At 47.9% G+C, this 20,585-nt stretch overlaps 7 protein-coding genes and 1 non-coding gene across 8 annotated transcripts; 5 read left to right on the top strand and 3 right to left on the bottom strand.

The window, feature by feature from the left end:
• Positions 1 to 333: 333 nt before the first annotated feature.
• BDV37DRAFT_169574 (putative RNA polymerase II Elongator complex associated protein Kti12) lies at positions 334 to 2,128 on the bottom strand. Its single transcript, XM_032079321.1, has 3 exons — positions 1,936 to 2,128; positions 1,529 to 1,861; positions 334 to 1,429 (listed from the first exon to the last, which is right to left on the bottom strand). Exons 1-3 carry the CDS (start codon positions 1,939 to 1,941, stop codon positions 530 to 532), a joined length of 1,239 nt encoding a protein of 412 aa, XP_031939077.1. The 5' UTR covers positions 1,942 to 2,128; the 3' UTR covers positions 334 to 529.
• A 1,933-nt stretch (positions 2,129 to 4,061) lies between these two features.
• Positions 4,062 to 4,150, top strand: BDV37DRAFT_t160. Its single transcript has one exon. It is a non-coding gene; the product is annotated as a tRNA-Asp (tRNA).
• A 1,044-nt stretch (positions 4,151 to 5,194) lies between these two features.
• Positions 5,195 to 5,667, bottom strand: BDV37DRAFT_169419 (uncharacterized protein). Its single transcript, XM_032079320.1, has one exon. The coding sequence runs from the start codon at positions 5,569 to 5,571 to the stop codon at positions 5,323 to 5,325; it is 249 nt and encodes an 82-aa protein (XP_031939076.1). The 5' UTR covers positions 5,572 to 5,667; the 3' UTR covers positions 5,195 to 5,322.
• Positions 5,668 to 5,703: 36 nt separating this feature from the next.
• Positions 5,704 to 7,304, top strand: BDV37DRAFT_253848 (uncharacterized protein). Its single transcript, XM_032082585.1, has one exon. It carries the CDS (start codon positions 6,227 to 6,229, stop codon positions 6,809 to 6,811), a length of 585 nt encoding a protein of 194 aa, XP_031939075.1. The 5' UTR covers positions 5,704 to 6,226; the 3' UTR covers positions 6,812 to 7,304.
• A 942-nt stretch (positions 7,305 to 8,246) lies between these two features.
• Positions 8,247 to 9,946, bottom strand: BDV37DRAFT_253847 (uncharacterized protein). The gene has a single exon (XM_032082584.1). It carries the CDS (start codon positions 9,259 to 9,261, stop codon positions 8,884 to 8,886), a length of 378 nt encoding a protein of 125 aa, XP_031939074.1. The 5' UTR covers positions 9,262 to 9,946; the 3' UTR covers positions 8,247 to 8,883.
• A 256-nt stretch (positions 9,947 to 10,202) lies between these two features.
• On the top strand, positions 10,203 to 11,695 carry efm7 (putative nicotinamide N-methyltransferase Nnt1). Its single transcript, XM_032082583.1, has 3 exons — positions 10,203 to 10,518; positions 10,575 to 11,135; positions 11,192 to 11,695. Exons 1-3 carry the CDS (start codon positions 10,369 to 10,371, stop codon positions 11,255 to 11,257), a joined length of 777 nt encoding a protein of 258 aa, XP_031939073.1. The 5' UTR covers positions 10,203 to 10,368; the 3' UTR covers positions 11,258 to 11,695.
• Positions 11,696 to 13,733: 2,038 nt separating this feature from the next.
• On the top strand, positions 13,734 to 18,261 carry BDV37DRAFT_273345 (P-loop containing nucleoside triphosphate hydrolase protein; the record flags this gene model as incomplete). The annotated part of the gene is made up of 16 exons (XM_032085039.1): positions 13,734 to 13,824; positions 13,881 to 14,104; positions 14,167 to 14,449; positions 14,532 to 14,742; positions 14,851 to 15,535; positions 15,582 to 15,744; positions 15,807 to 16,136; positions 16,194 to 16,315; positions 16,386 to 16,457; positions 16,538 to 16,557; positions 16,614 to 16,654; positions 16,684 to 16,879; positions 16,934 to 17,001; positions 17,125 to 17,517; positions 17,598 to 17,955; positions 18,015 to 18,261. 16 exons carry the CDS (start codon positions 13,734 to 13,736, stop codon positions 18,259 to 18,261), a joined length of 3,504 nt encoding a protein of 1,167 aa, XP_031939072.1.
• Positions 18,262 to 19,915: 1,654 nt separating this feature from the next.
• On the top strand, positions 19,916 to 20,546 carry BDV37DRAFT_169354 (uncharacterized protein). The gene has a single exon (XM_032079319.1). The coding sequence runs from the start codon at positions 19,990 to 19,992 to the stop codon at positions 20,479 to 20,481; it is 492 nt and encodes a 163-aa protein (XP_031939071.1). The 5' UTR covers positions 19,916 to 19,989; the 3' UTR covers positions 20,482 to 20,546.
• The last annotated feature ends 39 nt before the right edge of the window (positions 20,547 to 20,585 follow it).

The following is a 20,585-nucleotide window of genomic DNA, read 5'->3' as shown; positions in this document are numbered from 1 at the left end:
AAAAAAAAAAAAAAAGAAAGAAAGAAAAAAAACAAAAGGAACAGGAAAACACAGAAAATCAATACATATTTTTTGGGACAACGGAAGATAAAAATAAAAAAGGTTCGGTGGGAGTGGCTCGGCGCCTTGAGATTTAGAATTGTTTGCTTTACCCTTGTTTATATTTCTGTTCATTGTGCATTGGTTTTTGGTTTTAACTGGATATAAAGATATACCTTGGATCTTCTTTTTGATTCCCCTACTGCTTTGTTTATGCTTTGCTTCTTCGGATATATTCCCCTGCTGTCTATATCAAACAAAAAGTTCAAATCAATATCAGACTATCTCATTGCTTTCTCATCAAAAACACAACCACATCGTCGAAAGGCTTCCACTCTACAAAATCATAAAAATTTTAGAGTTAGATCAGATCATCATTCGTAAACCGTAATACAGCTACCAAACCATATCTATGTTTTATCCACACACGCTCATAAACACAGACACCCAGACTTTTGTCGCTCCATGCAAATCCAGTAGAGAAAACAAATCAAGCAGCCCCCTCTCCCGCAAAATCCGCATTCAAGAACCTCACAAACGCATCCCCAACCTGGTCCGCCCCCATACTAGACTTAGTCCCCGCTAACCTGGCCACATAAGTTCGATTCAACGTAATCCACTGCCTCCTCAACCTCTGCAATCTGGGCACGGCCAGAATGCCCCCAGCACCACCCAGCTCATCCGTTGTCGCCGTCATCGCCACATGCGCCGGTATGAACACCGCCGTCTCCACCTCCGGCACGACAATCCTAATCCCATCCACATCATCCCCGGCCTTCGCCAACGCACCCTCCGCAGACGGATTCTCGACCACAAAACTCCGAATCGCAGACACCACCGCCGACGTCCGCTTCTCCATACTATAGAGAAGACCCGACTCAGTAGAAGTCGGCTGCACGGTTGCAAGGTGAGGCTTTATCTTCGGGCGTTCGCGGCGGAACGATCCCCCTCCTTTGGTTGTCGTCGAGGGCGCTATCGACGCGGCGGAGGAGAGGTGTGTGTTTGTGAGGGCTGACGTTAGGGTTGGTAGTTGGTCCGTAGTCTCGGTGGTTGTCTCGGGGTGGGCGATGCCTGTTAGAGCGGTCCAGATCTCGGCGATTGGGGGCTTTGCGTCGCTCCAGGGGACGGTGAAGAGGGGCTTGTCCCATCTGCTGTGCGTGCTTGGTTCTTCGTACCGGAAGATGAGGTTTTGGAGGAGGGCGGGCGGGTAGGGGTGTTCTGTGTCTGTGGTTTTCTCTGTGTCTGCAGCTGCAGCTGTATCGGTAGCTGACGTTGTGTCTTCGGTCTGAGGTTGGGGTTCAGAATCCGATTGAGGTTGAGTCTGAGACTGGCGATGAATCCGGGCCTCGTTATTCGCGACGCATTGATCAATTGGTGTTCCGACGTGAACCTGTTAGTATCCTCTTGTTAGCAATCTCGAAACACAGCGCAGGAACCTTATCGAAACAAAGTAGTACGGAGAAAGCAATGGAAGAGAGAAAGAACATACAACGCAACACGTCGTCCCCAAGGCCTTCGCCTCACACCATAGCTGATACCGATACCCCTTGATATAGTTCATGCCGTCGAGAATCACGAAACTGTCCTTCCCAAGCATGCGGCGCGCCCGCGTGTACGCCACGCCGCGGGCTTCCTTTTCCGTGCGCGCATGGTCGTAGACGGTGCGCGGGCGGTTTTCATCATGCGTTGATACAACATGGATTTTGTAGGGCGGTTTCTCGGACTCGGCGAACACGGTCTCTTGGGTTTCTTGGAGGCCAGCTGCGAGCTGGTTCGCGCGGTGAGTTAGCCCCGAGCAGGGGTAACCGGTTAGGATTATGAGCTGTTGTCAATCAAGGGTGGGATTGTTAGTCTGTGGAGAGAAGGGCGGCGTTGTAAGAGGAGGGGTTTGCTTACAGGCATTTTTGGGGGAGGGGGGAGAGTTTGGTGTTTGTTGGAGGTGGTGGCTTTGGAGGGGGATTTTTTTGGGGGGATTTTTTGGCGTTGCGGAGTGCGGGGCACATGTGACTTGTTTTATCGGTATCAGTGATAGGATTTATATACATGCACGCGTGGAATTTTAGAATTGGGCCAGAAGGTTGTTGTGTTCTGAACGGTTTTATTTTCTGAAGATTATGTAGCTTATTTTGATGCTATTGGGTTAGAATTGTTCCCTGGATTATGTGTGGTGTGGTTGGTTTCTTAATACTTTGCTTTTCTGGTGAGAAGTAAATCTACTGGTATGCGCTGCTCGATTGCTGCGGACAGGGATCGTCAGAATGTTATACCCATCGTCTGCTATCTTGAGAATTAGCACTATTTGTGCAAAGGATATATTACTCAGAATTCTTCTTTATGAGTCAATTGTGTAGAGTTTGAGCAGCTTGGTATAACCGCCAAGAGGAACGACAGGAAGCATAGAGGATGTTGGCACATGGCACTTGCGACTTTATCGGATATCAGTCTGTTAGGGTGCTGATCTACTGCAGATCACGAGTGGATCTAGAGTACCTAAAATGGTGTATTGAAAACATAATTGAACAAACGAGTAGATCAGGATCAATCCTGACTAGACTAGTTGCTGACATGTGGTGGATATACTTAGTACTGTTGAGTGACTGGACTAGAGAGTCGGCATTTCCACCTCAATACTAGCTGAACTTGCTTTCCAACGTGCAGATGAGATTGACACGATATATGTCTTTGGTGATCGTTACTGACAGTTGAGCTGTTCAATACATAAGTGATCGTTAACATGCCGAGGAGCCATTGCCATGTTGTAGCCTCGGGTCATTCGTGGTGATGGCTGGAGTCTCAGGAAATTGTCGTAAGGGCTTCCGCTTATAAGCCAAGTTCATATGGTCAGAGTTTGCCAGCGGAGAAATATAAACATCTAATAAGCAGCCGGCTGTCGGAGTTAACGCTCCATTGGCAACACTTTCACATGGGATTGTCCGAGTTCTAGAATCTCTCCAACCATAGGACATTGCTTGGCAGGTGCTGGCGTACCATCATATCTTACCACGGTACTCCATACAATGACTGCGTTTCACATTCAACAATGTTGGTGGAGGCACCATACTCGAGGTGGAATGATTGGTGCATGATGTTGCTCTAGTTTCGGTATTCATCCACTACGGTGAACTCGTCCTCGGCTTTAACTTGTCAAAGTACCACCAACAAACGCAGCGATTGCAGTCCATTGACCAACTAGCATCGCAGCGGATCGAGAAAGCAACTCTCTGCCTCCACCTTCGGCTCCTCCCCGGATCTCCTTTACCGAGGACGGGCAAATCGGCCGATCACCAGACATGCCAGGCAGCAGCGTAAGTCACAGATGGCCAAGCTTCAGCCACAATAAACGGACAAGATCCGTAGCGAATCAGATACCATCGGTTGCGGCAAGCATACGACGCTTTATAGGGCGAAGCCGCGTAGTTTCCGGAGTGACAGATGAGGCTCCGAGATGCAGGAGCCAATCGGAAATGGTACGGGTTAAAGCATTGTTATCCATCAGATGGAGCCCACCGGACAAGCGATTGTGCCCCATTCGTGCGCCGGTGCTGGCTATCTGTCATCTCTCCGTTGGAGCAAGCTTCGGCAGATCAAGTGGGGACCGCTGAGTGGCTGATTGATGACGACCAGGCTTACGAGTTAGTGGGAACGTTCTGGAATACCTGTATGTGGGTTATTGTGAAACTTGCATATCTCCAGCTCATCGTATTTTATTGTGTTTGTATTGTCCTTGCTCGGAGAGGTGTGGATTGGGCAGTTTGGGATTGTCTTGGTTCCATGGGTTGCCTGGGAGGAAATGTTTCATCGTGTGGTTCTTTTCTTGGGGTGCTGTGTTTTCTTATGCATTGCAGTGGGCAGGACTGGGACCACCTGGTATGTAGTGGCTTGTTGAATGGACTCATGGGGTTCTAGAATGGCTGACGTGGGATTCTGCAGATGCACCCTCAGAACTCTAAGACGCAAGGCTACAGGGTAGCATTTCTATTTATTTATAAGACAAAATAGCAAGCATCTTCTATAATTAGAAGTCCTCGATGGTCTAACGGTCATGATTTCCGCTTGTCATCTCATACGAGAACAAGCGCGGGAGACCTGGGTTCGACTCCCAGTCGGGGAGATTCCTTTTTTACGACTTCTAGTCGTCGTTTTTTCCATATTTGAACATTCTTTGTCGGGGATGGAGAGGCAAACAACCAATTGTGAAGGAAACTTTCGTCCATGATGGCCACAGCCAACGGGCTGTCAGCCATGGATCCTCTCTGTCAAGTGAGCAACATGGGTGAAACTGTTTTAGACTCATGTCACCTAATATAAAAATTCCCCGTAACGATCATGCATGATTACGGCATTGCACATACGCAGACGAACGAGCCCATGGGGGTCCTCTCAAGCGCCAAATGTGCCGTGATCGGCGAACTCAAGTTAGTCGACGGTTTAATTCTCCAATGAGCAATCACCAGGTCAACGCGCGCGAAAGTCAGTGGGAGAGATGTCGCCATTGATGGGCTGAACATCAGCCGCCAGGAGCGATTGCATTACCCAAAATAGTGGGTAATGACGAACCTTGTAGACGGCGGACGCCGAAAACTTTCCTTTGCGTGCAAATCCATACATTTTATATTTTCCGCACTAGGGAAAGAAGGGGTTTAGTCCCTTTAGTTGTCTGGTTGAATTCGGGTCGTTGTAGCCAATCTTAGGGCAGGTTGCGCACATGCCGGGAGGAGGCCAAGAAACGATCCACATCCCTTGTGGCTGTGGGGGTCCGCGATGAAATCATGACGAGCAAGTTTCAGAGTGGCTGATTGAGCGCTAAGGCGTTAGGGGCAAAAGTGGACAGGGTCATTGGTTACAGAGAGATTATTTTTACCGACACTGACCCAGTCCAGGAATTTTTTTCATCGAAGCTTCCCGTATGGAGCATGTATCACGTTACTCAGGGCTGGGACGGATGTATGCATAATTGTACCACCTTCGTTTGCAGACCTCAGGACTCGGTCAGAGGGTATTTGTAGAGGTGGGTGTGTATGTGTATGATGCCAGATACTTCGCAAATGAGACAACGAATTCCATCATTCCGAGCCGAATGGTGGGTGTGCCCCGTGTACCTGGAGCCTTGCCAGTCAATTCGAATCGAAGGGTACAGGTGGCTCTAACTCGCATCCTTATTGCGCGAACTCCCGCGCTTCCGATGGAATGAGGCCCCCAGTGGATTGTGGTCCCATCTCCTGTTTGGTATTGTTCATGATTATTTTGGGTTTCCCCTTACTATTCATTTGGCATTCTCCTTCCTTACCCGTCTAGAAACCACTCCTCAAGATAGATCACACTCTCTGGAACTGCCACTACACTGTCCCACCATGTACCACCTTCTCGGAGACTCGTTCTCTGCCCATGTTTCAACTGGAACCAGATTTTGCGATGGATCTCAGTCATTATCAATCTGTTCCGTGGCAGACGGGCTGCCAGCCGCCACGTCGGCCAATGAACACCGGTCGGGTCCCCCAAGGCAACCGCCGACGTTACAGAGCAAGATCTCATAGATTAAAGCCGATTATTTCATTGTATGATCCAGAGAAAAATGCGAAACAGTCCCAGGCGGTTAACCCCGCGGACATGTCGTCTGTCGACGTGACTGTCGATGTCATGACTTGCTGAAGACAAGCAAATCATGTTAGAGATCCTAAAAGAAATAGTATGAAAACAAAATAACCATTAATAAAAGAAACTAAAAATGACAGAAACAAGAGAAAATCAGAGGACAAGAACGAGCGCATACATATTAAGAGACTTGCAGAGACCGTTCCGATACGGATCCGTACATACATCAGCCGTACCAAAATACCGATCCAGTATTGAGCCACTCACTAACAATGCGCTGAGTGAACAGTTCCACTTTCCCTCCTTTAGTCTTTTTTCCAATGGCTGCTATAATTATGTCTTAACCCCCAGCCCATCCCTACGCTGGTATCAGACGAACCGTCTGACTCGGCTTGGTTGGGCTGAGAATTTTCAATCGCATACTTCATACCATCACTCCTCCTACTATTATTATCACTCTCCCTATCAACTATCGCTATCGCTATCGTTATCACCGACCTCCTTCGCTTTTCTATACATCACCACTCCATAGCTAAGAATTCCTTAATTCAGATATTTAATTGGAGCTTTTCGATCCCATCGACAAAGTTAAACAATGATGTTGACGTCCTCATCCTCCGACTCCTCTTCCTGTTCCAACAGTCCCATCTCGCAACATCCTCACCCTCAGGCATACTTCCCATCTCTCCCTCGTCGGAGGGAACCTGCAAAATGCCCTCGCTACTACTCAACTCCATTGCGGTCTGATTCCCCCGAATCAACCCCCCTTCAAATGTACGGCCTGGAACAGCGGGAGCCGTCGCTCTACGGGGACAGACCTTCCACGCTCCTGCGTCGATTCTCCCACGCCCTCGACGACATCAAAGAAGACTTCTCCCTTCAGCTGGACCCACGCAACACCACCGAGAAAATCCGCAGCAAGCGTCGTCAGTCCACCCTGATGCTGGACACCAGCGCCCCGGGTTCCCGCGCTGGCTCGATCTCGGGATCGGAGAGTCTAGCCGAAGCCCCGCGTGGCCGGCCTATGTCGATGATGTCGACCGACAACAGCTTCATTCCGCCGACACGGCGATTGAGTCGGAGACTGACATTGCTGGGCTTCCGGAAGAACCGGCTTCGCGGCGGCCAGGCGGCGAGTATCTCGCAGCCGAGTCTGATCGGATCGTCGACTCAGATGTAAACCTCAAGAACACAACATATAAACTCGCCAACCGACTCGCAATCGATAATCAACCTACACTCCTTTTTCTTTTCTAATCGCATCTCGGGCCATATTCCAAGCATTCCCAGCATCATTCCTTTACATTGAAAATTCTTGCGACTGTTTGACTGCATTCTTCATTGGAGTTCAGGAAAGGCGGGCGGTACCATCCTTCGATACCTTTCCATCTTAATATCCGGCCAAAAGTCATTCCTTAGCCTTTCCTTGTTATTTTGTACCTATTACCTATATCCTTTCCTTAACCTTTGCATTAGCTTGGTGTTGGGTGTCTGCATATCCTCCATGTCTTCTCTTTTTTACTTTTTTTTTTTTAATTTTTCGCTTTATCGTTTCCATCTTGCGTTGCCCTTGCATCGTACATGCATATACAGGTGATATATATACACCTCATCCAGAAGTATATAGGATCGAATTATATATCACATTTGACGAAAGAATCACCATTGATCGCAACATATCATCGCGTAATAATCCTTTATGACAGCAGGAGTAAACCAGGGGGTGAACCACCCCAAAGTCAAACCTCCTATTCCGCAAATTAAAGACCACAAACCCAGAATCCAAACTGAAATGAACCAAAACGATGTCTCACATCCGCCATCTCCTGAACACACCAACCCATCCCCCAGGAATAGTTTTAACCCACTATAGCTCTAGTATGCCTCCGGGCAACAAAATAAAATGAACACCCCCATCTCGGAAATTAAAATGACAAAAACCTATCTCCCAAGCTCCATCCCTCAACCCACTTTTTATTTAACAGACCCAACAACCAACCTAAAGTAAACAAAGGGGGGACGACAGAGGTCCGAACTAGCTTCAAAGCCTTCAAGAACTCTTGGAGCCACTATTGGCGGTAGTCGACCCTTAGTTATTTTACCCGGGGACCCAGTTTAAGCGATTTCTGTGCCTAGCAAGGCCGCTGACCCGATGCAATCTCCTAGCTAGCTTGTTAAAACTTAATCCTCTATTTTGATCCTTTTTTTTTTTTTTTTTCTGGCCTTGCCGATTCGGGTTCGCTTTGGGACGCCTTTTCGGGCTTAGAGTGGGTTGTGGCTTGTGCGAGGCTCTGTTTTGCCCTTCTGCCTTATTGCCTTTTTGTCTGCTTTTATTGGCGCGAGTACTTAGCGCTGCTTGGGTATGGAGACACGTGGGATGGGTTCTTGGTTCTTGGGGGCTTCTTCGTTTCGTTTTCTTTTTATGTTCGGGGGCGGGCTGGCTGGCTGGTGTTGGGGTTGGTTCTTTGGGTTCCATCTTCGGTGCTAACTAGTAGTAGACTAGGTACTAAGGTGCTAGCTAGAGGTATGTATGAACTGGAGTTCGTTGGTGATTGGTTTTTTGTATTACTTTGTTGTTGTTGCCTCGTGGACTGTAACTTAGTATCTATTACAGATACAGGTACAGGTACAGATACATAGTAGGCGAGGATCAATCTATCTGATCTATGCTGGGTTTATTGTATGTGTAATAATTTATATGGCTTCATTCATGAAACAGACTTCGTGTTCTTGCCCGATATCATTAACCCCCCCCCAAGTCAGCCAATTACAGACACTCTGGTATAAAGAAAGTAAAGAAACAGACACAAACGCCGGCCAGGTTCCATCCGCCCAAAAGTATAATCGCTCTAATCCGTACGAAAAAATAAGTGAAAATGGCTTCAAACAAACAAAGAAACACCCGTCCGCACAAAGAACCAAGAAGATAAAGGGGAGTGAAACTCATCCCCCACACCAAGAAATCGATGAATCAATCGATTTGGTCGCGGTTGTACCGGACCGATCCAACCATCCATGCCCGATCTAGACCAAGAGACAAGGAATAATCCTCTAGACAGAAAGACGAGACGAGACGAGACGAGACGAAACGTTGTCCTCTATACCATCACCATCACCATCACCATCATCTAACCAAAAAAACCCGACCACGATCTCAGGCTGTATGAGACGAACTTCGGCCCGATGCCCACGTCACACAAACCCCCCGTATAAAAACCCACACCTCCCGCAGGAGCGGCATCGCAACCAGATCTATAGCGTTACCGCCTCCAAATCCCGCATCATAACCGACATCTGGGCGCGCTTGGCCGCCTCCGCGACGAGGCTGAAGTCCCGCAAGAATGGCGCCGTAGCGGTCGGCCCCCCCGATCCGGACACCTGGTGCGGATAGCTTTCCATTGCATTCTGCTGTTGACCGCTGGCTTCTGGCAATTGGGACGGCTGCGTGTGGGGATGGTGCGATGCTGATCGCTCGTGTATGCTGGGTGCGGAGGACGGGATTGGTTGCTTGGGTGCGAGGCTGAGCGGGTTGTGAGGCTGAGGTGAGGTGGTGAGGAGCGGTTGTTGCGTTGTGGCCATGTTGTTATTGTTGTGGTTGTTGTTGCCTGAGATTTGTGCTCTTGGGTCCATTGTAGATGTCGGTGTATGGTGGATAAGTCGCTGCGTTGGGGGACGGCTGAGTGGGATGGCCGGCTGTTTAAGTTCTATACGGGATGTAGATATTTTTTTTTTCTAAGGAGGATCGGTAAAGATATCGGATTTTCTGCGCGGGATAAAACAAGGCGAAGATTTTCCTGTTGTGGGCTGATCCGGTGGGGGAGGATTTGATCCAAGTGGGCGGCTTGATAGATGGTGGTGATGGTATTGGTAGTTCGAGGGAGTGAATGGCGTGATAAGAGTAAAGAAAATAGGTAGAAGAAGGGAAAATTTTTTTTAGATGAGGGTCTAGAAAAAAAAAAAAAAAACGGCTTCAGTCTGTAACAACACGTGGGGCTCTTTTATCTTTATTTTTTTTCTTCTTTCCCCCCTGCGTTCAGATTATGACGTTAGATGATCAGGAAATTGATAAGATGATCAGGGAGTGGTGACGCTGATAGATAAGTTTCGCAATGAGAACCAGATTAAGCAGCAGCCTGTCTCTTAAACCTGACGATCGGTACTTTTGAAGGAGCAATCAGACTCAGGGGGGCACAAACAAAGACTAGGCCTGAGGAATTGATGGTCGATGATCGACAAACCTGGGCTGTATTCGTGATCGCCTGGTCAGCCTTGATATGTCCATCATCCTGGTACCTCTGGGGGTAGGGTAGTAACTATAATATAGTAGGTAGTATTCAAGAGGTAAACGCAACACTATACTCCTCAACGTCCAATTGACGGATAATTTTAATTTGGGCATGCCGATAAATACCCGGCTCGTATCAAATCCGTATCTCCACCAACCCCATGCGGGGATTGGCTGTGGAATGCTTGAGAATGCAGGTACCGTACTGTATCGATTGATACTAGCCGGAGAAGCCTCGGCATCAGCCCCAACCCGCCACGTGATCTCATGTGACTGCCCTGGGAATGGATCCCCAGCGCTAATCCTCTTCCGGCAATCCCCCCACTACTCCACTATTGTGTGCGATAGAGAATTCAGCATATGATTGTCGATCGCAGATGAAGAATCCTGGTTCGAATGACAATTCTGCACCACCTGATCCTCCGTGAATAGGGGGCGCGACGACGACTCAAATGGCGGACGCAGATGACTTCGAAACGGGGGACCTATTCAAGGACCCCGAGGGCTTCTACGAGCCTGAGAAGGAGCCCACCTTCGCCGAGCACCACATGCTCTCCGGCCAAACGGTGCGCGTGCGCTTAGTTGGAGACCATCCTCTATATGTACGGCCGTCCCCTCTCTTCCGTCTTTCACAAGCCACCAACTGACACTTAGCAAGGGTAACCTCCTCTGGAACGCCGGCCGAACAAGCTCCCACTACATCGAAGAACGTGCACACGAGCTCATCGCCGGCAAAGATGTGCTCGAGATCGGCGCCGCCGCCGGCGTCCCCAGCATCATCGCCGCGGTTATGGGCGCCCGCACGTCCGTGATGACCGACTACCCGGATCCCGATCTCGTCGGCAATATGCGCTACAATGCGGAGATCTCCGCGCCGTTGATCCCCAAGAACTCGTCCCTCCACGTTGACGGATACAAGTGGGGGAACCCAGTGGAACCTTTGCTGACGTACCTGCCGGCTGGGTCGACGGGTTTCGATGTCCTGATCATGGCGGATGTGGTTTACAGTTGGCGGGAGCACGGCAATTTGATCAAGACGATGCAGATGGCGCTGAAGAAGTCGCCCGATTCTGTCGCCTTGGTGATCTTCACCCCGTATGAGCCGTGGTTTCTGCCCAGGACGGAGACGTTCTTCCCGTTGGCGGAGCAGAATGGGTTCCGTGTGACGAAGATCTTTGAGAAGCTTATGGATGCGGTCCTGTTTGAGAATGATCCTGGTGTAAGTGCATTCTTGGCTTGTGGGCTTGGTGGTAGCTTTTGCTGACTTTACTGCAGGATGAGAAGCTTAGGAGGACTGTTTTTGGATACGAGATTAGATGGGCCGACGATCAGCTCAAATAGACGATGCATAGACTAGATACCATGGCGTTGGTTGGTGAAAAAAGCATTGGAAGGTTTCACAATGCATGAAGTGACGAATCACGAAAATGGTGCAGATGACCGACTTATTTGGAATATAATAAGTCGTTGATGTGCAAGAATAAAAGTCTTGATTATCTTATACTCTATAAATACTCATAGCTTCTACAAGCCGAGCCGCTATTATTTATAAGTGCTAGAGGGACCATGTCTTTGATACTGAATGTAGACGCTCGAGAAAGACTTTAATAAGCAGGACGAGGCTTGGCAATGATATATACTTATTTTATGCAGAGGTAAAGACGCACATTGGCTGCGGAGCGGTCTATGTTCAATTTGGATTTGGATATCAGATATATCCATATGATTGCCCTCCGCTCCACACAGAACAAGAAAGAGACCAAGAAAGAACGAAAAGGAGAAAGGCTACCTGAGTGAGGAAAAAACGGGCCATTTCTACCTTCTCTCAACTGTTATTCACCCCCTTGAGAGCTACAAAGCCAGGCTGAAGCCTACCAAGCAGAGACAGGGTTGTCTCAACTCAGGGTTGCCGTGTCAAGACGTCTTATCCTGGAGAAGAAGATTATGCAAAGCCTGCAATTGACCTGACTTCACAAGCCCTACCCGCAAGCTGTTAACCACAAGTTTCCGAGGTCAATGAGCTACATCGTGAACCGGGGCCCTATACTATAACTGCCTATTTGGGCATAGTACATAATATACCTCAGGCAGTGATATAGAGTATCACGTTTTGATTGACCCTGGAATGATCCATTGGCCAAATTCATCGTCTATAACGGATGTCTCTTTTTATCAGCCGTTCTAATCTCTGTACTGACTGAGCGCGAAGGAACTTCCGACTGGGTCTAGGTCCAGCAGGAGATAATGAGATTGATCTACAAACTCTATGGGGGATGACGCTCACATATCTCGACTCACAAACATTCGTTGCTCTGTTGCATGGAAGTCTACCTCAGCTGTTGGAAAGAAGAGAAGAGTAATTTACTAGACGCGTTATGCGCTCTATCATACAGTGTCGATGAATATTCGAATCTGTGTACGACTGCTATCAAATTGGTCAACATTGAGATTGTGCCATTATCGCTCTTGAAGCTTTGGGGGCAATGCTATGATCCATGCAAGTTACATTTTTGAGCTTTTAACGAATAGAGAGGCCCGGCTGATATGAACAGTTGCCTAGGTGTTACTGTTGAAGGATACCCTAATTGTGCACCGGAAAATGGCTGTTGAAACGATCATGAGATTGTACAGGCGTTTGAGGGAGAAAGCCATTCAATGTAAGGTCCTGGACAAGCTTTCTAAGTGGTTCTCATAATCATTATCCCACCATAGCCTCAGCCCGTTTGCGACACCTTCATCGTACCACCTGAGCTTAGCCTACTAACCGTATGCAACAGAAACCTGGGGACGTTATTGATTGGACTATCACTCAAAGACTTACATCCAAGCATTCATTTGTTTGAGCTGACAACAAATTAAGTGTCAAACGCCATCCTAGTACGTTATTTATAACAATGGCTGATGTTCATGGTTTTCAACAAAGGCCTGGGAGCACAAGCCGCTCTATATCTTGCAGTTCCGAACATCTCATCCCACGCTCATTCCTTCATGACAGGATAATCTGAGGAGTTCTCATGACTTGAGGCAATTGCGAAAACTTTTATTAAGCTAAGCAGAAGACTGGTTACTGGTATCTGGGGCGACACCCTATATCCACCGTATCATCTAGATCGCTATGAATCGTGAGGTATTGTTGATTCTATTCTACGTAGTATTGTTTTCATTGATTGATTCACCTGACATACTCGACTACCTAGGGGAGCATCGTGGGTTCAATCCCAGCGGGATGTTTCCTGCCTTTAGCTTTGCTGCGGATACTGCGACTTCGCAAAGCGCATCCGCAGGTGGCATCCTCATGTTTATATTCCAGCAAACTGGTAGGTACTCCGTGGTTCCCTCAAGGAAATCGTGCTTAACAATTGACCAGATGATCGCATACACTTTGGCCTTCCTTAAATTCATTGCTTTAGCATTTGCGGTTTCTAAGCAATCTTCCACAGACAAATCCCTCTTGTTTATTGTTTGTGCGTTCAGTAGTAGATTTGCAGCAGCATGCTTGCTTGTTGCGCTAGTCCCACTGGAGCACTCCAGGACAGTTCGCCCATCATTTCTAATTTCATTCTACCTTCTGACAGACTTGATGTTCAATGTGGCACCTATCGGCAGCCCTTGGCCAGCTGACTCCAGCCTGGAGGTGAAGCGTTTTCTGTCCGCTTCAATGGGGGTGGAATTGATTTTGCTTACTTTAGAAACAGTCGAGAAGCGGAGGTGTCTTTTGAGATACCAGGATGTTGTTTCCCGGGAGGGTACCAGTGGCCCTTTCAGCCGTCTTCTGTTTCTGTGGCTTAATCGTCTTCTTAAAGCTGGCTATGGGAATATGTTAACCTCAGACCGCGTACTACCACCTGTACACGAGGGATTAGGATCGAGATTGCTCTCCGAGAATTTTGCTGTTGCGTGGGACAATAGTATGTTCTACGCCCTTGCACGGAGTATTAAATAGCTGAGAGTCTGACCAATGCAGGTGACCATGATCATAGGTTCGCTTTGTTCCTTGCACTCATCAAGTGTATACGGTGGGAGATTGCTAAAGTAGCAGTTCCCCGGCTATGTCTATTGATATTCAATATGGCACAGCCATTTCTGCTCAGCCGGGCGGTGGTATACTTCGGGTCAACAGACTCAGGTCTGTCTCAAAACACCGGAGACCTGATACGTGACTTTATCATCGTTCTTATCGGGACCGCAGTAAGTTGCTCCATGCTTCGGGCGACCTTGTTCAGCTTCTGAACTGACGGTACCTTTCGCAGATCTCAACTGCAACTTACGAGCACTTGGGTTATCGCGCCATGGCAATGCTCCGTTCTGGGACGACTGCCCTTATATACCGTACAATGATGTGGTTGCGTATAGACAATGCTCGCACATTCGACGCAATTTCCTTGGTAGGTTCAGACATTCACTCAGTTGCAGAGTTCTTCCGCCGTACGATTTGCGATACTTGGGCAAATGCCTTACAGCTGGGCCTGGCTATTTGGCTTTTAGCAGACCAAATTGGAGCTATCTGCATCGCCCCTATCATTGTTACTATAAGTACGCTATTCTTACTACATTTACATTGCAGCATAACTGACCTTAGCGCGATTAGTATTTACCTCCATATCCTTATACATAGAAGGCTCAGTATCGCATCATCAGAAACTATGGCTCGAAGCCTCTCAAAAGCGCGTTGACTTTACCACAAAAGTGTTAGAGTCTGTTAAGTCGATAAAGATGCTCGGACTTATAGAAGGCATGGTCCATATGATTGAAGAACTTCGTACAGAAGAGATTGAGATTTCAAAGAGATTTCAGAAAATCCAAGCAGCCAAGGCGTTCTTTGGTAGGTCCTATTCAACACGCAAGATCTGGCCTAAGCTAACATTATGTTAAGTTAATATGCTGCCGATAGTGGGTCAATTATCTGCTTTTGCTGCATGTGCTATCGTCGCTAGATTGGAAGGGTCTAGTGCTTTTTCAGTATCACAAGCCATCACTTCCTTGTCCCTAATAAACCTGTTGCTCACTCCCCTTCGTGATTTGCTATTTGCTATCCCCGACACTTTTCTTTCTATTGAATGTCTTGACCGAGTCCAGAATTTCTTGACTCACGAACCTCAAAATGACAAGAGAATGATCGGAATGACATCTTCCGGACTAACAACATCAACGCAGTCATCGGTTCCCCTACCGATAGATCCAGAAAATGCCTCGCCGAGACTGAGAACTGCAGTTCTAGAACTGGATAATGTTATGTTTGGGACCGGGCCGGACCAATCAAAACATATTGGGAGGCTGACGCTGAGACTTTCAACACCCTCACTCACTATGATAGTAGGCCCCATGGGCTGTGGCAAATCGATGTTGTTAAAGACCCTCCTTGGTGAGATTGAGCCAGTTGAAGGTGACATCTTCATCAGTGACCCGGATGTTGCGTACTGCGACCAGTCACCGTGGATTTTCAATAGCTCTATCAAGGAAAATATTATAGGAGAATCCCACTTTTACGATGGAGAGTGGTATCGTTCGATAATCAACGCATGTTGCCTGGATAAAGATTTGCGGGAAATGCCCGCAGGCCATGACACATTGATTGGCAGTCAGGGTACCAGGCTCAGTCGTGGGCAAATGCAAAGAATAGTAGGGAGACCATATTGCTGGATGATTTATGCTGATTATATTGCAGGCCATCGCTCGCGCAGTCTATGCACGAAAGCCCTTGGCAATTTTTGATGATGTCCTAAGCGGCTTTGACCCAGTCACTGAGCGGAAAGTGTTTGACCGCGTCTTCAGTGAAAGGGGCATTCTCCGGCGGATTGGTTGTATTGTTTTACTCGCTTCTCGTAGTGGTGAGCTCACCTGATCCTTGAGGGTTCTCTGTCCTGTGCCGGGCTTTCTGACCATTACTTAGTACATAACCTGCCCGAAACTGATTTTGTTATCGCATTGGGCGCAGATGGCCTTGAAATGGGCACTTTCCGGGAGCTTCGGTCTGCTAGGGGGTACATCTCAAAGTTAGATCTTTCAAAAGGGCCCCAAAATAGCTGCGAAGAAAGCATTGAAACGGACAAAACAACTATGAAAAGAAAGACGAAACGAAGCGGTGCATACATCGAAGACCAAAACCGAGAGATAAATGACCTAGCGATCTGCAAATACTATGCAGCAGCTATTGGGTGGCCAAAGATGGCTCTTTTACTCGGAATTCTCACTATGGAATCACTCTTTGGTGTTTTGCGGTGTAGGTTGCCCCTTAGTCCTTGTTCTCAGTGCCAGACTTGATGACTGGTATTCCTAGATGTCTGGGTCCCTCTGTGGTCCGAAATAGAAGACGGCATATCAAACTCGAGACTAGGGTTTTGGCTCGGAATATATGCCTCAATTGGTTTTACTGAGGCAGCTGGGTTGATACTAGCGATAGTGTAGGTGCTCAGATGCGCGGTTGACGTGCTTCAGCTTTGACTAATCTAGCGACTGATTTTCTTTGAAGTTGGATGTGGATTGTGATTCTGCAGGCTACGTCGAAGACCCTCCACGGGGTTATTTTACAAGCAGTCGCGATGTGAGTAACCAACCTGGCTGTGTTTTAATTCAGCCTGACATGGGCATAGGACTCCGATATCCTTTCTTTCTCATATTGAGACGGGCGATCTTGTGAAAAGGTTAGCAGCGTGCTAGAAAGTCAAGACCCCGTGGATACTAATGATGATCTGGCCAGATTTAGTGAGGACATAGAATTGATTGATAAGGATCTCCCATGTGCCGTTATCTTGTCAGGCTTTCGTGAGTTTTGAGCAACATCTATTTGGTTGAGTCAACGGTTTTGACTTATGCCTACTTAGAGCTTTTCGCAGCCATCGCTCAAGCGGGCGTCGCGATAGCAGCCGTGCCTTATCTCGCTGTGACAATGCCCTTTCTACTTGTCATACTGATCTTCATTCACCATGTGTTTTCTCGGACATCGCGCCAATTACGCCTGCTCAAGTTAGTTCTGCCACGGCTAGCTCTGAAGAACTCGCTAAGCTGACGGATGGGCAGGACCAAAACCGAGGTTTCCCTAGTCTCGCATTTCATAGACTCTTTCGATGGCCTCATTACGATCCGTAGTTTTGGATGGACTCCATCAATGAGCGAGACGACGTACTATTTGCTCGACACAGCGCAGCGGCCGTACTATCACCTTATATGCATTCAGCGGTGGCTTGTGCTTGCCATCAACTTGATTGTAGCCGCATTGGTTGTGCTGTTGATGGGGCTGGCGATTACGCTCGAGCTACAGGTCGACCCTGGATTGCTTGGTGCTGGATTGCTAATGATGACGATGCTTGGGCAGAGCCTTTCAGGTCTCATCCTGAGATGGACTTCTACCGCGCCATCACTTGAGGCCATCGCACGGATCAAGCATTTTGTTGAGGATACACCGAACGAATTGAAGCACAGCTATGCTATAGATACCGAATACGATTGGCCAGCACTAGGAGCCATCGAATTCAAAGACGTATGCGTCAGGCAAGAGTCCACATTCAATCTGGCACTACGAAACATCACGTTCACTCTTCAACCTGGACAGAAGCTGGGACTATGTGGACGAACTGGAGGGCAAGTACTATTCCTGATCGCTTGTGAACCATGTGTATGTAGATCTAATTCGGTTCCAGCGGCAAAAGCTCACTCACTCTCGCCCTACTTGGGATGGTTGAAGTGACATCCGGCCAAATCCTCATCGACAGCCAAGACATCTCAACATTGCCACCATCTCTGGTCCGCAAAAGGATAAACTACCTAACCCGGGAGCCTTTCTTGATTCCCGCTTCTGTTAGACAAAATCTGGACCCACTTGGTGACAAATGCGATGGCGAAATCATTATCGCACTTGAGCGTGCCAAACTCTGGGGGGTTCTGGTAGAGATATCTCTCACGACCAATTTTCCGGACTGCAACCCTCTGGATATTATCGTCGACGACAGCTTTCTATCGTATGGTCAGCGGCAGCTTCTGTGCCTTGCACGGATCCTGCTGAAGGAGAGTACGATATTGCTCCTGGATGAGCCTCCTAGCAAGTAAGTGTATCTGGAACTGTTCATGTAGGCCATTGTGCTAATAGTATCTCTGTGTTTAGTCTGGATCCCGAACTAGATTCAGAGATCCAGGATGTCCTCCAATCGGAGTTCAGCTCTTGCACAATCATCATGATCGCCGATAAACTTCAGGCAATCCTGGACTTTGACTACGTGGCTGTGATTGACGAAGGTCAACTCGTAGAATTGGGGAACCCGCGGACTTTATTGTCGGAGGACCAAAGTACTTTTCGGGAATTGTACTTGGCCGAAACACGTCGATCAAGAAAGACAAGGAGGGTCGTCTGATTCAGTGGATGTTGTGTATACCGAGAGGACCTTGGACCTGTGACCGTGGATATGTCGGTATCTACACTTGGATTAAACCAAATTTGCTAGCTAGTACCTATTTGGAACCGTGCATTTCCAGTCTGTATAACGAGGTAATTGTGTCAGCGTTGGTCAGCACCTGTACCTAATTGCCTTGACATTTTAGGACCAGCAGGATATGACCCAATCAGCTTCTTTCGAGAGACACTGGCAAGCTCATAATATCATGCACCGAACCAGACCCTTGACGGAGCCACCGAAAGCTTATCAGCTCTAACTCCACTGCAGCTGGCATACTTGTTACTGGGCTTCTTACCTTGGCTATGTTCCGGCCAACCGGAGTATATACAAGGTAACCAGCCAACCGTGACGTAGCAGTAGAAAAACAGCATACATAACCTTATCACCAAATATCATAATATACGACCTAGATGTATATATATAACCACTCCCAAGCCCCATCTTATCCACAGATTCCACATACAAAAACCAACACAAAGCATCCCACCTCCGAACTTACATCCAAATAAAACACCCCCAGTGAAGGATAGATCCAAAATGCTCCACCTCAAACTCACCGTCCCCAAACCCATCAACGACTCCGTCATCGAATCCCTAACCGCCCATTTGAAGGAAATTGACGAGGACTTCCACCTCACGTGCGTCGACCAGCGATTCGCGGAGGCGTTCTACGATTGTCCCGATTCCAGCGAGGCCGAATTCGACGTGGTGCGCGCGGATATCCAACAATTGCTGAAGGATCCGGACCCCGTGATTCGTGGATATACGATTGATCATCGGTGGTAGCCGGAGTTAGTTAGATGAGATTATGGGGCTGGGGCTTTTAGCCTTTTATTCGGTGTTGAGAAGAATTTGCTATTTGTTAGACTAGTAGTTGTGATTTGGTTTCTGGCCTGGTTTATGCTTTATGTTGATGTTATTGCTATCGCGATGCAGTTGGTCTACAGTGTTAGTATTATCTGTGCAAAGGGCGTTAAATAAATAGAGTAACTGGATTTTGGTCGGGTCGATCAGGGCTCGTATCTCGTCAGATTTTTAATGAGACCCCGCTATGACCCTGGCTAGCTCTGAGCTAAGCGCTGTCACCGACAGATCGTTAACAAGTTATCCTCCGAGATTCTAGGCCATCTGTACGAACACACTGTTCTGTTGACCAGTTAGATCTATTTCTAGGGTTCGACCATGCTTATCAACCAATTATACTTGTTCTATGTACTATAAAGCTCTGGATTATCGACTAGTCCAGTTCCGAGACATTTGCCGCCTTTTTTGCTGCCCTAAAAAGTCGTTTTGAGACTACCAGTTCTACATCTTTAGGTCTGTAGGGGCCACCAGCACAATATCGTATAGGGATCTGAATACTAGATCTTTAGACTCCCTGGGGCCCTAGTATAATACTAAGTAGTAGTCCGGAGGGAAGTAGTGATATTTAGGGATAGTAAGACACTAAACTATTTGTAGGCAGGAGGAAATAGTTTCAGGAAGTGCGTGGCTTTATGTACAACGAAAAGATTTCGGCAAGAAATCCTCTATTGTCCGGGACAACGACTTAGTCTCCGTCGTACTACCAGGACAAGGCCAGAAGATCATTTTCAAACGAGGGGCCAAAAAAGTCGCTCAGCAAATCCAACGAGGGGGCTTAGAACTCTTGGCGCCGTATCCTGGTCAGGGGTAATTGGCTTGAGGATGAGGGCGCTAAAGTCGACTCCGCCGACTCCTTCGTTTCCATGCGTTTTGACTTTCTTGGATCTCTGGGTTTGTGGTGTTTACTTTTTGATATACTATCAAGATCGGTCAACTCACCCGTACCACCACCAACGGAAATTCTCATATAGAATTACAATATACATACAATACATACAGGGAATCCAAGAACCAGACCAAATGAATCTCCTTATCCTCCTCCTCTTCTCCATCCTCCCCACCCACGCCCAAAACGCAACATGCTACTTCCTCGACGGCAGCGTCGCAGCCTCAGACGTGCCCTGCACCTCCGACGCGACCACCAACTGCTGCAACAAGAACGACATCTGCATGTCCAACGGCCTGTGCTATCTGCAGGGTTCGCACGGCATGGCGCTCTCCCGGGGAAGCTGTACGGATAAATCGTGGGGGGCGCGGTGTTTTGCGCCGTGTTGTATGTTTCTTTCTTTCTTCTTTCTTCGATATTCTCCGTGATATATCCATATACCCCCAAGTCTAGTCTATCTATCCTAGTCTAGCCCAGGTTTCTTGGGTGGGACGGGGGGGGGGGGGGGGGGTCGTTAGTAAAACAGTAATAA

Source organism: Aspergillus pseudonomiae (genome assembly GCF_009193645.1).
Source record: "Aspergillus pseudonomiae strain CBS 119388 unplaced genomic scaffold BDV37scaffold_59, whole genome shotgun sequence".
NCBI classification, from domain to species: domain Eukaryota; kingdom Fungi; phylum Ascomycota; class Eurotiomycetes; order Eurotiales; family Aspergillaceae; genus Aspergillus; species Aspergillus pseudonomiae.
The sequence above is the reverse complement of the archived record's forward strand: the minus strand, read 5'-3'. Positions and strand labels throughout refer to the sequence as shown.